The sequence below is a fragment of the Equus asinus genome, chromosome 1 (assembly GCF_041296235.1).
Source record: "Equus asinus isolate D_3611 breed Donkey chromosome 1, EquAss-T2T_v2, whole genome shotgun sequence".
Classification (NCBI taxonomy): domain Eukaryota; kingdom Metazoa; phylum Chordata; class Mammalia; order Perissodactyla; family Equidae; genus Equus; species Equus asinus.
In genome coordinates, this window is record NC_091790.1 from 96,121,711 (window position 1) to 96,136,927 (window position 15,217).

A 15,217-nucleotide genomic window follows, 5' to 3' on the forward strand; every position below is an offset into this window, starting at 1 on the left:
AAACAATTATCCAGCCCCAAATGCCAATTGTGTCAAGGTTGAGAAACTATGGTTTAACCTATATTTTTGTTCTATCATTTAGTTTTTCTTCAGGGACTCCAGTTACATGTATATTGTCTCTTCTTTGCCTATTGTCCATTTTAACCACTTCCACTCAGATATTTTTAACTAATTCTTTATCTCCTTTTTATTCTCTTGGATGCTTTCCTGCCTTTCCTCAATGTTTCTTGTTAAAGTTTTGTTTTAATCTCTTTTCCCTTAGGCGTGATGTAATTAAGTCTAAATTTTGAATGAATTTTCTTTCAATTTTTTCACCTACAATTTTATTTGTAATTAATTTTCGAATTCTGTATGAAGGAAAGCAGTTTTCTTATCCTCAAATACTTGTTTGAAAATATGTAATTCAGTTTGGAGTGTTATATTACAATTTTCTTCTGGTTTATAGTTGATTTGAGAAGGAATTTTTCTCACAAAGTATCTTGATTCTTGTTTTCTGTTTTATCACAGTTTCTTTGAATATATTTATTCAGTTTTCTTCAATTCGTTTTCTGAATTTGGTATGGCTACAATATTCTTAGTTCAACGATGCCCTCTTCTGGCAGTGTAGCAGAGTACTGTTTCTTTAATAAAGTTTTTTCTTGGTTGATTGTTACTGGAGGGGTTGTATTACCTCCAATTAATTAATTTTTTTTGTCTTTCAATGGATTTAAAATTTTCCTCTTTTCTTTCTGATTTTTCTTTATCACCCAAACTCCAAAGGATGATTCTCCTTCCTTTTAACTGTCTTATTCTCCTACACAATCAATGCCTTTCAGAGATGACCACTTCAAATCATGTGTGCTTTTAAGTTCTCTGTGACCCTATAGTCTACTTTATCTATTTATCAATGGTTTTTAGATTTGTCCTAAGCTTGCTTCTCCCTACAATGCAATTTTTCCAAGATGGTCTTCATTTACCAAAGAAGGTTTCTGTTGAGAGCTTGAGACGTGATTTGTTAGGATTTTGTGTTTTCTTATTCTTTTATACCTTACAGTAATTTGAAGTTTAGAATTTCTCTGTCTTCTAGCTAGGCTGAAGCTGTGATTTTTGTATATTATTGTTTGCCTTGTTCTGAGTTGTTTTTGAGGTCATGTGGGGAGGCATAGTTTCATGTGGCCACCGTTATATTTGGTTCCCTAAAAGGGGTTTGTTTTGTTTTGTTTTTGAGTAGCATTGGCAGACATTTATCAATTTTTTTCAATGAACCAATGTGTGGCATTGGTGATCTTTTAAAATGTATATTTGTTTTTCATTTCCTTAATTTCTTATTTTATCTTTATTATTTCCTTTTTTCAAATTAAAAAATTGATTTTGCCACATTTTTCTAATTTCTCGAGATGGATCCTTGCTTTGTTTTTGAATTTTCAGGCTTTCTTCTGTTATAACATATTCATTTGAGATTATATATTTTTCTCCAGGCATTATTGGAGCTGCATTCCCAGATATTTTGCTACAATATTATTATCACTCAGTCAAGATATTTTCTAGTTTCCTTTATAATTTCTTCTTTGGCCCATGACTCATTCATAAATATATTTTTACATTTCCAAATATATGATTTCCTAGGGTGTTTTATCTGTCATAATTATCTTGTGGTGAAAGAACATATTCTGCATGGTTTAAACTATTTGAAAATTTTTGTTTTATGGCACAGTACAGGGTAATTTTTCTAAATGGTCTTGCAATAAGATCATACGCATATATGTCTTATTTCATATATGTCTGTTTGGTCAACTTGTTCACTGTGCTATTTTATTCTACTATATATAGTTCAATGTATACTGTATCCCCCAATATCCTGTTTTCTTGTTAATTGGCATACAGTTTATGATTACTCCTATCAGCAAGAGTCATTAGCAGATATTTTAGTGCCTTTGTAGATATGTTTAGCATAGAGGTCACCCAAATTAATCTAATATTATCAGTGTTATATACTACTAGTAAATATTAAATCTTTGCCAAATCAATTACTGCTCCATCATCAATATAATTTTTGTATCTTTCCTGAAAATCACATATAACCAAAAGTAAGTGTAAGAGTTCTGTAACAAACAAGCAAATAAAACCAATGGATCTACTGTCAAAAAAGGAGGCATGTCACAATGTAAAATCACATCAATTTTTCATTTCTAAAAAGTATTCAAAATTAAAATTGACAACAATTAGTTTGGAATATCTTAGATTGTGAACTTCTCAGCAATTCACAAGATGTGTCATAATCAACTGTTTCCATGGGTAACGTATTGATAGGGTTGGTGAACAATGTGTGGACAAGATTGGTCCTTCTCTCATAGGGGCAAAGATTCTGAAATCTGTTGTTATTGCTCTTCATCAGGGAGATAATTAATTCTTCTGAACCTGTGTCTAAATTTTCCCTAGCCGTATCTGAAATTTATGTCTCCTCATTTTCTGGTGGTTCACATTATTGTTCATTATCATCTTGGTATGTTATATCCTTGGTATCATAGCATAATCTTTCACTGGAATCTAGATTTTTCTCTAATACGCTATCTCTTCTACTTCCTGATTGCTCTTGTAGGTTGCCACTTCCATGTGTTATGTTATCTTCACTTTCCTTACGAAATGTCTTCATTTCCAGATCCTCAAATTTATCATCTATATGATTTCCTGCAAGAAAATCATCATTTTCTAGTAACTATTCTCTTTCTGGTGCATCTTCTTTCTATTTCTGTTTTCTGCATGTTGTGTGTGTACGATTTCATAGAGAAGGCACTAAATTTGCTCTTTGACTTCATCTTTAGTGTTCCTGAGATCTGATTCAAAGGCGAACATCTGCTTCTAATTCTATGTATTTCTGAGGTTATTGTGACAAGCCTGATGATATTGAAGGAGATCTTTCTCTATATCCAAAATATTTTAACATTATTCCCATTAGGATAATCCAATACCATCAACATCATAAATGCCTCAATTTCCTAGAATTTCTTCATATTCCAGAAGACCTAACAAAAGATGACTACTCATGTTCAGATTCCAAACAATGCAATTATTATAAGCAATGTGGAAAAAAAGCACTTTCAAGAATTTCCTATTTCTCTCAATTCTTATGTCTTCTGAAATGCTTTTATCTCTCTCTTGAGACTTTTGCTGCCATTTTTAATGGTGCTGAGGCTGACGCTGACAGCTGCTGCTGTTGCTGTTACAACTGGCTTATTTCTGTGGCATCATAACTAACTCTCAATGTACAGCAGAGAATGAGAAGGGATACCTCAGGGAACCCAAGAAATAAACACAGCAGTGGATAGAATAATTGTGTCTCCACATATTGCTTCTGTCCTATTCTTCTATACATCTGGGATTCTAAATAAACATATGTTCCTCTTTTTCACTGTATCCTCCATGTTCCCTACTCTCACTTTGGTATTCTCCATCTTTTTGTATATTTGTGCTTCATCATGAATGGTTTCTTCTCCTTTGTGTACCAGTTCTCCAATTCTCTCTTTAACTGCATCAAAGCTGCTAGTGTACCCATTTACCATGTTCTTTGTTTATTGTATTTTTCAGTTCTAGAACTACTTTCCCCCAAATTATCTAATTTCACATTTTGTAGTTGCTAATTTCTTTGCAAAAATTGTGAGCTCATCTTTTTCTTCTTTGAACATTTTATGCATATTTCCAATGTCTAGAATAAATTTGTGTCTCTTTTTGTCTCCTCTAATTTCTGCTGATTCTCACTCATGGTATCCTTTCTCTTTATGTGTTTGGTTACTGTTGATTGTGCATGGATAACATATTTTCAAAGTTATTGATGGAAATAACTTGATGCTTAGTAATATATTATCTTCCTCCAAAGAAGTTTTATTTGTTGTATCTTCCTGGATCCTGGGAATGATAGCCCTCTAAAAGTCATCTTGATAACAGTTTAAGACTTGAAGTTTTCTCATTTAATAGAACTAAGCCAGATTTTAGTCTGTTCGAGGGCTTCTTACTATTGATCTACCCTTACTTCTAAGGTGCAAGCCTCCAGGTATTTAGCCCAAAGTAGTGGGTAGTTTCCAAAGATCAATTGCAACTTTTGATCTTTTATACCTGTGAGACTACCAAAGGTTCAGCTCAAAGTTTCAGTTTCCCCTTTCAGAATAGCAAACTCCTATAATGCCAGAGTGGTCTTAAGTACTGGGCTTAAATTTTAGAGTTTCTATCCTCTCATTGCATCAATAATTTCCCTCTATATTAGCTTTTCAATATTTTAATAAAAAGTAAGTATTAATCCAATTGCTTTTCCATTGGAAGTGTTGTTCCATGTTTACTACTAGAAGTAAAGTATCCATATTTATTTGCTGTCATAAAAGTCTAAACTTATTTTGAATTTAAATAAGTATGCTAATAAGAATTTACATGGCAAGCACCTACTTAAAATTTTAATTCTAAAGTAGATAGCTAGATAAAGCATGAAGCCTTCCATGTACTTGTAGCTTAGATAAAAAACAAAAGGCATCAATACCTTCAATTTCTTATAATGGTCACTTGGATTTTCTCTCAAAGACTTAACTACAGGAGCAATAGAATTTTTGAAAAAGGTCTGGAGATGGAATAAGCACAATTAATAAATACAAATTTTCCTATCCTTGCAACAAAATTCTGCATTTTATCTGAATTTAGAATAGCCCCAAACAGGCCAAACTTCCCCCTATTTCTAATGTCATGATTTTCTTTTTCTTTTTTTTTTTTTGAGGAAGATTAGCTCTGAGCTAACATCTGCTGCCAATCCTTCTCTTTTTGCTGAAGAAAGCTGGCCCTGAGCAATCATCCATGCCCATCTTCCTCTACTTTATATGTGGAATGCCTACCACAGCATGGCTTGTCATGTGGTGCCATGTCCGCACCCAGGATCCAAACCAGGGAACCCCAGGCTGCTGAAGTGGAATGTGCGCACTTAACTGCTGCGTCATCGGGCCAGCCCCCAAGATTTTCTTATACAGAAAAATTCAGAGACAAGGAAAGGCATGAAACCTGGCATGGGTAGATGGCCTCTTGAGTAAAGGAGGAAGTCAGTCAGTCAGCCATTGGTCAAAGTCTGAGAGGGCCTTAGGGGAGAGTGCAGTCCTCCACGCTAGTAGCTGTCAGCCATGTAGACGCTGTCATTCACGTAACTGGAGGAGGGTACCCTTGCCAGTAATGAGTGTCTTGGTTTGGCACTACCCGTATTTACTAACACTCCCCCGCCATAGAACTGTTGTAGGGATGGCACAAGATAATACGTCATGTTCAATGACTGCGAAGTTCTGCACAGTGCCTGGTACATAAGAAACACTTTATAAATGATAGCTATTTTTTACAGGCATAAAATACCAAACACACAGACAATGAAATAAATTAGTTAAAAATATTTTGTAACGCCATCTGAGTAAAGAAAGTCTTACTGTACATGTTGCTTCCTCATCAAATGTATATGTGTGATTTACTGAGCATCGTTCATGATGAGGTTGTAAAGGAATAACTTTCCGTGGGCTTGTCCAACCTGAAAACAAAAATATATGTGCTTTGGGTTAAAAATGCAGTAGAAATTTCTTCTTCTATGAGAAATATTTCCTATTAGAAAGCTAAATTGTGTGGTGCTAATTGATTTTTCAACGGATTATCTAGCAACTTTTCTCAGCAGTGAAAACTGAACAGCTCTGGGATTTACATGTTAGGATAATTATAATAATGCAGAATTATTTGTTGTTTATTGCATATTATTGGAAGAGACCTGTTGGGTACTATGGATCTGTGTATATGTGTGTAGAGGTTTTGGGGTTGGTGGTGACACAAAGGAGCCTGGTTACTATGTAGGTAATTCATCTAATGATAGATTAGAAGCCCTATGAGACCAGAAAATATAAAAACAGACTTCAACAAATATTTACTGTACCATAAATGGAATCAGATGAATATATAAAGATGAAAAATAGGGTTCCTGGTTTTGAGGTGCTCCTAAACAAATGGAAAAGATAGACATGTAAGTAGATAATTTCAATATGATGTAGCAACTGTAATAATAGTTGAGCTCTGAGTGCTATAGGAGTTCAGAGGAAGAATACCTAGTCCAGCCAGATTGTGAGGAGTTAGGAAAATCTTCCTAAAGATAACACCTGATCTCATCTTTACAATTGAATAAGACTTGGAAAAGAAGTGGAGGAAGGATAGTCATTCCAGGCAGGGAAACAGCATGTGCAATGGTAGGACTGCCCTATGAGAGCATCACAATTTTTATAAGAAATTACAAAAGGTTGGATATAGCTCCATCATAAAATGGCAGCCAGGGAATGGTGGAAGATGGACAAGAGAGGTAAGCCAGAGTCAGGGCATGAGGGCCTTGGACTTAATCTCCAGATGGATTGCCCTTGGAAAGTTTTAATCAGGGAGAATGATAATTTTGGCAAATTATTCTGCTTTGGATAGGGGACTAGTGTACATGAAGAGAATGGTAATACCTCTGTTAGTGTCCATAGGGATCCTCTCTCCTACCCTATGGGGGCTTCTGACTTGGTCCTTTACTTCTTAGCTTTGTCCTGTGAATTCATCCAACTTGGCAAACAACGAATTAAAGAGTTACAATTTGGAAGCTAGGTGGACAGTACTGAGATGTTGAAGCATGGTGAGATGAATTGTAAGAGAGATTTGGGATAGCACAGGAACACCATGCTCATCTGTGAATACGAATCTGACAGAGCTCCATAACAGACTCCAGCAGATCTTCAGGCTTAAAATATATATATAGCTTCTGGTTCACGTGCCAGTGTGACCTCACAAATTATTTGACTCCTCTGAGGCTCATTTTCCTCACTTTTAATCATTGTTGTCAGAATTGTGAAAACTACAATTAATGTATATAAGGGAAGTGACAAAACTTCTGGCATATAGTTTAAGTGCTTAACACATTTATTAATTATCAACTAATAGTTGTAACATTATTAATATCTGTAGTAGTAACATAGTAATACATTTTCATAATGATGGTTCAGTCAATATTTGACTAAGAGACTCAGGACAGAATCTGCAAAGTGGCCTGGCAAGGGAGGGATGGGAACTAATGGATCTTCCGTGGCTTTTGAAGGAGAAGTCAGATAGATCAGACTGCAAGAAGGCCTTGATGCACCATTGTTGGCTTTGAAGATAGAGGAGACCAAGGGAGAAGGAACATGGGTAGCCTCTAGCAGCAGTCCCCTGGCTGTCAGAGAGCAAGGACATGGGCACCTCATATACAAAGAACTGGATTCTGCACAACCCAAATGAGCCTGGAAGTAGAATTTCTACAGACCTTCCAGATAAGAGCCAAGAGTACACCTAGATTTTGGCATTGTTATATCCTGAATAGAAAAACCAGTTGAGCCTGGCCCAGACTTGTGACCCACAAAACTGAGCTAATAAGTGGATTTTGTTTTAAGTTGCTAAGTTTCCGGCACTTTGTTACAGCAGCAAGAGAAAATTAATACAGAGGCAAAGGCAAGAAGTCAAGGCACAGTGAGAGACAGAGAGCTGAATCCCATAACCATTTTGGTTTTGAGAATAATAATAATTCTGTCTGTGACATAGCTGGCCAAAGGAAACCCTCCAGAAGACTATCATGTTGATAGCAACAGGATGGCACTTTGTGGTAGTCATCTGATTTGCAGCCATTGAAGCAGCAGCTTTGAAAAAAGAGGAAGGTAGGAAAACAACAAAACTTAAATTTTGATCTTAAGACAGAGTAGAAGAAAGGGAACAAGACAATGAATTACAGCTATATACTGCTAGGTCACCATGTTCACGTCTAAGTATGATGATGTCCTTTCCTTTACCTTGTTTCAGTATTTACTGCTGCAAAACAACCAACCCCAAAATTTAGTATCTTAAAACAACTATTAATCATCTCCCAGGATTCTGAAGCTAGTTGGGATGTTCTATGTAATGAGCTTAGAAAGCTGAAAATGTCCACAATGATCTCACTCACATGGCTGGAAAGTTGCTCTTGACTGTTAGTTGGGAGCTTAGCTGGACCTACTGACCATTGCCTTGTTATTTTTTTTTCCTCTGGGCCTAGGTTAGGTCTTTCACAAAATAGTGATTGAGATTCCAGAGGAAGAATCTCAAGAGGACCAATCCAAATGTGCAAGTACTTATCAAGCCTCCACTTGCATCATGGTTGCTAATATCATATTGGCTAAAGTCACTCAGATGTCCAAGCCCAGAGTCAAAGAGAGAAGGAAACAGATCTCATTTCATGATAGAAGTGGCAGGTACACACGAAAGGATGAATTGCCAAGGGCTACTTTGGGACCGGCCATTGCACACCACTTCTTCATATTTCACAGTCTCACTTCACCGCTTTCATGCCATGAAACAAATATCAAGTCTTTTGCCAAGAAAAGCATTATAGTGTTTTCTCACTTATTAGAGATTTAACATGTTTAAAACTGTGATCACATTTTTACTTTAAGTGGGTTTTGTGTGTAATCCATGAAATTATATGGATTTGGAGGGTCTGCTATGAACACTATTTTCCCACAGGCCCTATAATCTTTATTATAAAACATTTCCATAATATGGTGCTTTTAAGGAAGCAAAAACTCTAAAAGAAAGATTGAAGGACTATTCTATGCAACTTTTTTTCTTATTCTTGTGTTTTTTTCCTCCTCTAATGTTTAGAGATAGTTTTTTTTTAATATCTAATATAGCCTTTGCTAGTGGTCTTCTTTGAGTTTAACTTCTCAATATGGCTAAAGGTAGGTCAATTTTGTTGATATTTTCATAGAACCAACCCAAGTTTAATTGATTTTTTTCCTGCTGTTTTTCTATTCTCTATTTTATTTATATCCATCAAACATCAGACCTTCAAAATATATGACACAAATATTGACAGAACTGAAGGAGACACAGCTCAAAATAATAGTTGGAGACTTCAATAATCTACTTTCAATAATGGATAAAACAACCAGACAAAGATCAATAAAGAAAGAGAGGACTTGAACAAAAAGAATTTGACCTAACAGACATGGACAGAACACTCCGCCCAACAGAATACCCAAGAATACACATTTTTATCAAGTGTGCATGGAATATTCTCTGGAATAAACTTTATTATAGGCCACAAAACAAGTCTCAGTAAATTTAAAAGGGCTGAAATCATACCAGGCATATTTTCTCATCACAATGGAAGGAAACTAGAAATTGATAAAATGGAATGAAAATAGAAATCAATATATTTAAATTAAATACCACACTCCTAAACAACTAATGGTCAAAGAAGAAATCACATAGGGCCAGCCCGGTGGCGCAGCAGTTAAGTTCCCACGTTCTGCTTCTGGGGCCCAGGTTTTGCTGGTTTGGATCCTAGGTGCAGACATGGCACCACTTGGCAAGCCATGCTGTGGTAGGCGTCCCACGTATAAAGTACAGGAAGATGGGCACAGATGTTAGCTCAGGGCCAGTCTTCCTCAGCAAAAAGAGGAGGACTGGCAGCAGATGGTACCTCAGGGCTCATCTTCGTCAAAATAAATAAATAGATAAATAAAAAAAAATAAATTTAAAAAAAGAAGAAATCACATGGAAAAATTAGATATTATCTTGAGACAAATGAAAACAAAAATACAACATGATGCTTTTTTTAGAGGATTCAGTAGAAGTCATGCTCAGAGGAAAGTATATAGGTATAAATGCTTATATTAAAGAATAAAGATCTCAAATCAACAGCCTAAATTTACGCCTTAAAGAACTAGAAAAAGTACAAACTAAACCAAAAGCTAACAGAAAGAAGGAAATAATAAACATTAGAGCAGAGGTACACAAAGCAGAAGAGAAAAACTATAGAGAAAATCAATGAAAGCTGAAAGCAAGGGTTGGTTCTTTGAAAAGATCAACAAAATTGACAAACATTTAGCTAGATTGACTCAGAAAAAAGATAGAAGATTCAAATATCTAAAATCATAAATTAAAGAGGGAACATTACAACTGATTTTTCTTGAACGAGATCATCAAGAGGATGTGAACACCGGTTGACTTGAGAGCTGGACTGGGGCAATCAGAATCTCCTCACCCCCTTCCCTGTCCTTGGAATGCATGTTCTGCCCACTGTTTCCACAGTAGGTGCTACTTCAAGAATGAAGACTTGAGAGAGTAATGTGTTGTTGAGACCATATGGATGGTACACATGACTGAACTCCATCATGACATCTACATAAACTTTCAAGACTCTGGCAGGTGAGTATGGAGATCTACTTGCCTTGTGGCTGCCCAAGACAAGCCTCACATGTAAGTCCTCCTGCTTATTAAACCTGCCACCTACCAATCTGGAGTGTCTGTCTCTTTCTTCAGTCTCTCCCTGCCCTCTGTGTATGGGGGCCAGTTTTGGATTTCACCTGGAGAACTCTTGAGGTTGCAAACCAACAATTTTGCAGACTTAAAAAAGCTAATAAGAAAATAGTATGAAAATTGTACTCCAACAAATTATATAACCTAGGTGAAGTGGACAAATTCCTGGAAACACACAACCCACCAACACTGAATCATAAACAGAAAATATAAACAGGCCTCTAACTAGTAAGGAGATTGAATCAGTAATCAAAAACCTGCCAACAAAGAAAAGCTCAGGACTAGATGGCTTCACTGGTGAATTCTACAAGACATTTAAAGGAAAATTAACAACAATCCTCCTCAAGCTCTTCCAAAAAAATTGAAAAGCAGGGAATGCTTTCAAACTCATTCTATGAGGCCAACATTATCCTGATACCAAAGCCAGACAAAGACACCACAAGAAAAGAAAACTACAGACCAATTTTCCTGATGAATATTGATGCAAAAATTCTCAAAATACTAGAAAACTGAATTTAACAGTATATTGAATGAATTATGCACCATACCAAGCAGAGTTTATTCCTTGAATGCAAGGAATTGTAACTGTGCATTGTTGGTTGATTAGGGTTAGATAAGGTCATGAGGGTGTGGCTCCCATGGTAGGATTAGTTTCCTGATAAGAAGAGAAGGAGAGACCAGGGCTCTCTCTCTCTCTGCCATGTAAGAAACAGCGAGAAGGAAGCCTTCTGCAAGCCAGAAGGGAGCTCTCACCAGGAGCCAAATAAGTTGGCACCTTGATCTTGGACTGCCCAGAACTGTGAGAGATAAATGCTTGTTGTTTAAGCCAGCTAGTCTATGATATCTTGTTATAGCAGCTCAAGCTAAGACAATGGTTTAAAAAGAAAGTAGAAAGATATACAAAGAATTATAAATATTGATATTAGTAAGTAGGAAAATCAAGAAGGTGACAATAGGGAATCTCTTTTCTATGTAATGAGGAAGACTGTGTCGTCTGCTGCAAGGAGAGCAAAGAGATCAATAGAGGGTTTGAATAAAAGTAGAGTAAGTTTAGAATACGAGGTTGGTATGTGTGAAAGAAACCCAAATAGGAACAAAAAAGTACTGAACCCATGTAAATGTCTAGGCAAGGTTGGAGTAGGGAAAGAAATCAGCAGTATAATCTTTTATGATCTTGTTTGGATATTTACGAAAGCCCACTGAAAAGCATACTGGTGTGTGATAGAATTAATTCTGAGATGTCCTTCTTTAACAAAATGTATTAGAAGTTATGTGTATCTGAATTTGCTAAAAACTGAAAGTACTTATTTATAATTAATGATTATTTCCAGGATCTACAGAGTCATTGAAAGCCTAGGACAAATTATATTGAACTCAATCACAAAACTGCAAGTATTACTCTTTGAAACTGTTCATGGCTGATAATAACAGCTACTATTAATTGAATGCCTTACCAGGTTCCAGGAATTTTGCTAATTATTTTACATGTCTTAATTCATTTAATTCCTACAACTTTATAAGAGAAGTACTTTTATTACCAATTCATGTATGAAGGACCTGAAAGTTGTGGACTTTAACTTTATAATATCTAACATTTATTGGTTCATTCCTTTATGTCAAACATTTTTACATGAATTACACTAAGTGGACCTATTATCTTATGAAGTGTTTCTAGTATGTGAATTTTACAAATAAGGAAACACAGGCATAAAGAGATTAGCAACAGTCCTGGGTTGTAGTGCAAGTAAGCTTTCTGCTAGGATTTGAGCCCAGACAGTCTGACTCAGAGCCTACCTTTTGAATTTTGTTGCATTGATCCAAGGAGTGCAATATAGTACAGAGGCTAGATGAGATCTATACTTGGTTCTGAATCGTTCGTGCAACATCTGTTAACCCTATTTTAGTTGTAAGTTAGCTTTAATAAACTATTTCTTCAACTGTAATTTGTTGGAATGTTTTGAGAGTCCACTTACAGAAAAACTTACAAAAGAAATCAGCAACGTGATTCTTAAAATTTCAATAGGCTGGGGTTTTCTGCTTACAAGCAAAGTGCATATTTAACTAAAAAGGGCCTACTATGAAAAATGACCTCAGTTTCCTTAAATAAGTATTCTTGACAAATGAATACTCGTATACATTGAAATATTAGGAAAAAAATCAGCTCAAGCTCCTTTATTGACAGATTAGACAAGTAGTCACTAGTTGAGAATCAGTTACATGTACTGTGCCTGTGCCTGAACTCATCAGTGGTTCCCCCAATGTGAATACTTGAACATTTTTTGCAGCTTAGACAGAAATTATCATTTGTAGATACAAATGCTGTTGATTCTTAGTCATACTTTATTTCTCTAGATAGTACTTCCAATGGATTATAAAATAACTATTTCTTAAAATAGGTTGTTGAACTTCATTTCTACTCTTTATATGAAAATTCCAAACTAAGGAATTCCCCTAAGCCCACCTGCTAAGGTGGCACAGTGGTTAAGTTTGTGTGTTCCACTTTGGTGGCCTGGAGTTCGCCAGTTCAGATCCTGGGCGCGGACCTATGCAAGCCATGTGGCAGGCATCCCACATATAAAGCAGAGGAAGATGGGCATGGATGTTAGTCCAGGGCCCTTCCTCCTTAGCAAAAAGGGGAGGATTGGCAGTAGATGTTAGCTCAGGGCTAATCTTCCTCAAAAAAATAAAAATAAAAAAATAAAAGCACAACTTTTATCCTATGCTTATCTCTCCCAAAATTGCTCTTTCTGTCTCAAAAGGTGGTGGCAGGACAGTGGGGCTGAGGGGGTTGTAGTTATCTTGTGAGGCTTTTAATTTTTATTACCTGTTCCTTTATTCTTACCCCTTTCCTGGTTGCAAGTGACTATGGCCTCTCTCCACTGAGGAGTGGCAGGAACCATGAAATCCCCACAGCTTTAACAAATGGTGGTGTTCCTCCACACATTGTCTCCTTAGGCCTCTGCTCTATGGCTGGGTGCTGAAGAGAAGCGTTTGAAGGGGGTGCAGCCTCTCATGCTAGAGCAAGATTTGCTACAGCATTTGGCCTTTTCCTTTCCACATGCTCAAAGATATTAACTCTTTTCACTCTCAGCCTCCCAGACACACTCCCAGGCATATTCTCTTCCAGGAACATGGGAACATCCTCCGTGGCTTTCTTTGGAAGTGTTTCTTACCACCTCGAGGCCAGGCCTGTGACCTTCTCTGGGAGATCTCACAGAGAAACCACAATGTGCAGCTGTCAGTAAGGGGTCATCAGCTCTGCTCTCAGGGCTGTGGTGGAGCTATTTATGCAGGGGTTGCTTCTCCCTGGTTCCTGTTCTTACCAGACTCCAAAATTTACTTTCAACTACTTTCCCATTTCATGTAACCTAACTCTTTCATAACCATCAGCAGATTTATTTTTTCAAGGGAGAAAGACAGATAGGAGGCATGATACATGATGATCGAAGTTAAACCATAAATTCCCTTGTGCAAACTTAGGTTATCTCTAAGGCTAGAATAAATTATCTCATATACCCTTTGTGTTGGTCAGTTATACTAACGAATTCACCTTTTTTGAGGAAGATTAGCCCTGAGCTAACATCCGTGCCCATCTTCCTCTACTTTTATATGTGGGACACGTGCCACAGCATGGCTTGACATGTGGTGCATAGGTACGCACCTGGGATCCGAACTGTCAAAGTGGAACGTGTGAACTTAACTGCTGCACCTTTGGGCTGGCCCTGAATTCACGTTTTAAAAATCAAATATTGCTTTACAAATAGGTTTATAAAAGGCTTATCATCTTACTACTTTTTCTTTACAATCTGTAATTTAATAATAAGAATTCCTTCTCTGGCTCATTACCATTTTAGGTTAAAGTAAATGCTAAATACTGAATCTCATAGCTATGCTCTTCTCCCTTGTTTTGATATAATGTTTAAAAATTATAAAGTCCAGGGCTAGCCTGGTGGCATAGCAGCCCAGGGTTCACAGGTTCAGATCCTGGGCATGGATCTGCACACCACTCATCAGGCCATGCTATGATGATGTCCCACATACAGAATATAGGAAGACTGGCACACATGGTAGCTCAGGGACAATCTTCCTCCAGCAAAAACAGGAAGATTGGCAACAGAAGCTAGATCAGGGCCAATCTTCCTCACCAAATATATATATATAAAGTCCATGTCACTTTACCTCCAAGTCTTGCTCTGATGGAAATGTCTGATGTCGCCCTGGAGTTCCATCTCCTGTCTTGTTTTAGTTCTTCTAATAAAATTTTTTGCCTTTTAAGTGTCGTTTGAAATCCTGTGTCTGGCCTGGGAACTCGATGTTGAGGTTTCACATCACTGAAATCCACCAGGCTTGGTATGGTTCTGCCAACTCCAGGTTTTAAGTCAGCATCACCACCAGGACTCAAAAACCCTGAACAGGAATCACCTAAGGGTACATCATCCTGAAGTGGAAATAATGGATAATCTGGTCCATATGGTGGGGGATAGGGATGGTGTAAATGATAGTCTGGCAGGACCGAAGGGGGATAAGGATGAAATTTAAGAAATGTAGGGTTGCATTTCTTTTCAATTCTGCCATAGTCATGTCTGTCCTCAACTCCTTTCACAAAAGGCATGTTCATTTTTCTTAAGAGATGACAGTAGTGTGGGTAATCTCTATTTTCAACAGGCTTTATTCCTGAAAGGATGAACCTTTCAGAGATACTTATCTTTCCAGGTGTGTGCTGTGAATCCATATCCTTGGCTTTCCTCTTTAGAGTTATGGATGACTGTAAATTGAGTGCTTCTGACTCCTTTCTTTTTAACTATAAAACTCTTATATTTCCAATAATTGAGGATTGGTCAATCTAACATAAATTTACTGATCTGGCTTTGAAAATTTTGATCAA

The 15,217-nt window shown here is 36.8% G+C and overlaps 1 protein-coding gene across 1 annotated transcript in view; it reads right to left on the bottom strand.

Annotated features, from left to right (window-relative positions):
* The window catches only part of SPMIP7 (sperm microtubule inner protein 7), a 52,803-nt gene extending 37,739 nt beyond the window's left edge, over nt 1-15,064 (bottom strand). The window contains exons 1-2 of the mRNA XM_014828404.3: nt 14,512-15,064; nt 5,424-5,521 (exon numbers count right to left, since the gene is read on the bottom strand). Of these exons, the coding sequence (XP_014683890.3) occupies nt 5,424-5,521; nt 14,512-15,064 (651 nt within the window). The remainder of the gene's footprint in view (nt 1-5,423; nt 5,522-14,511) is intronic.
* Nucleotides 15,065-15,217: the final 153 nt, after the last annotated feature.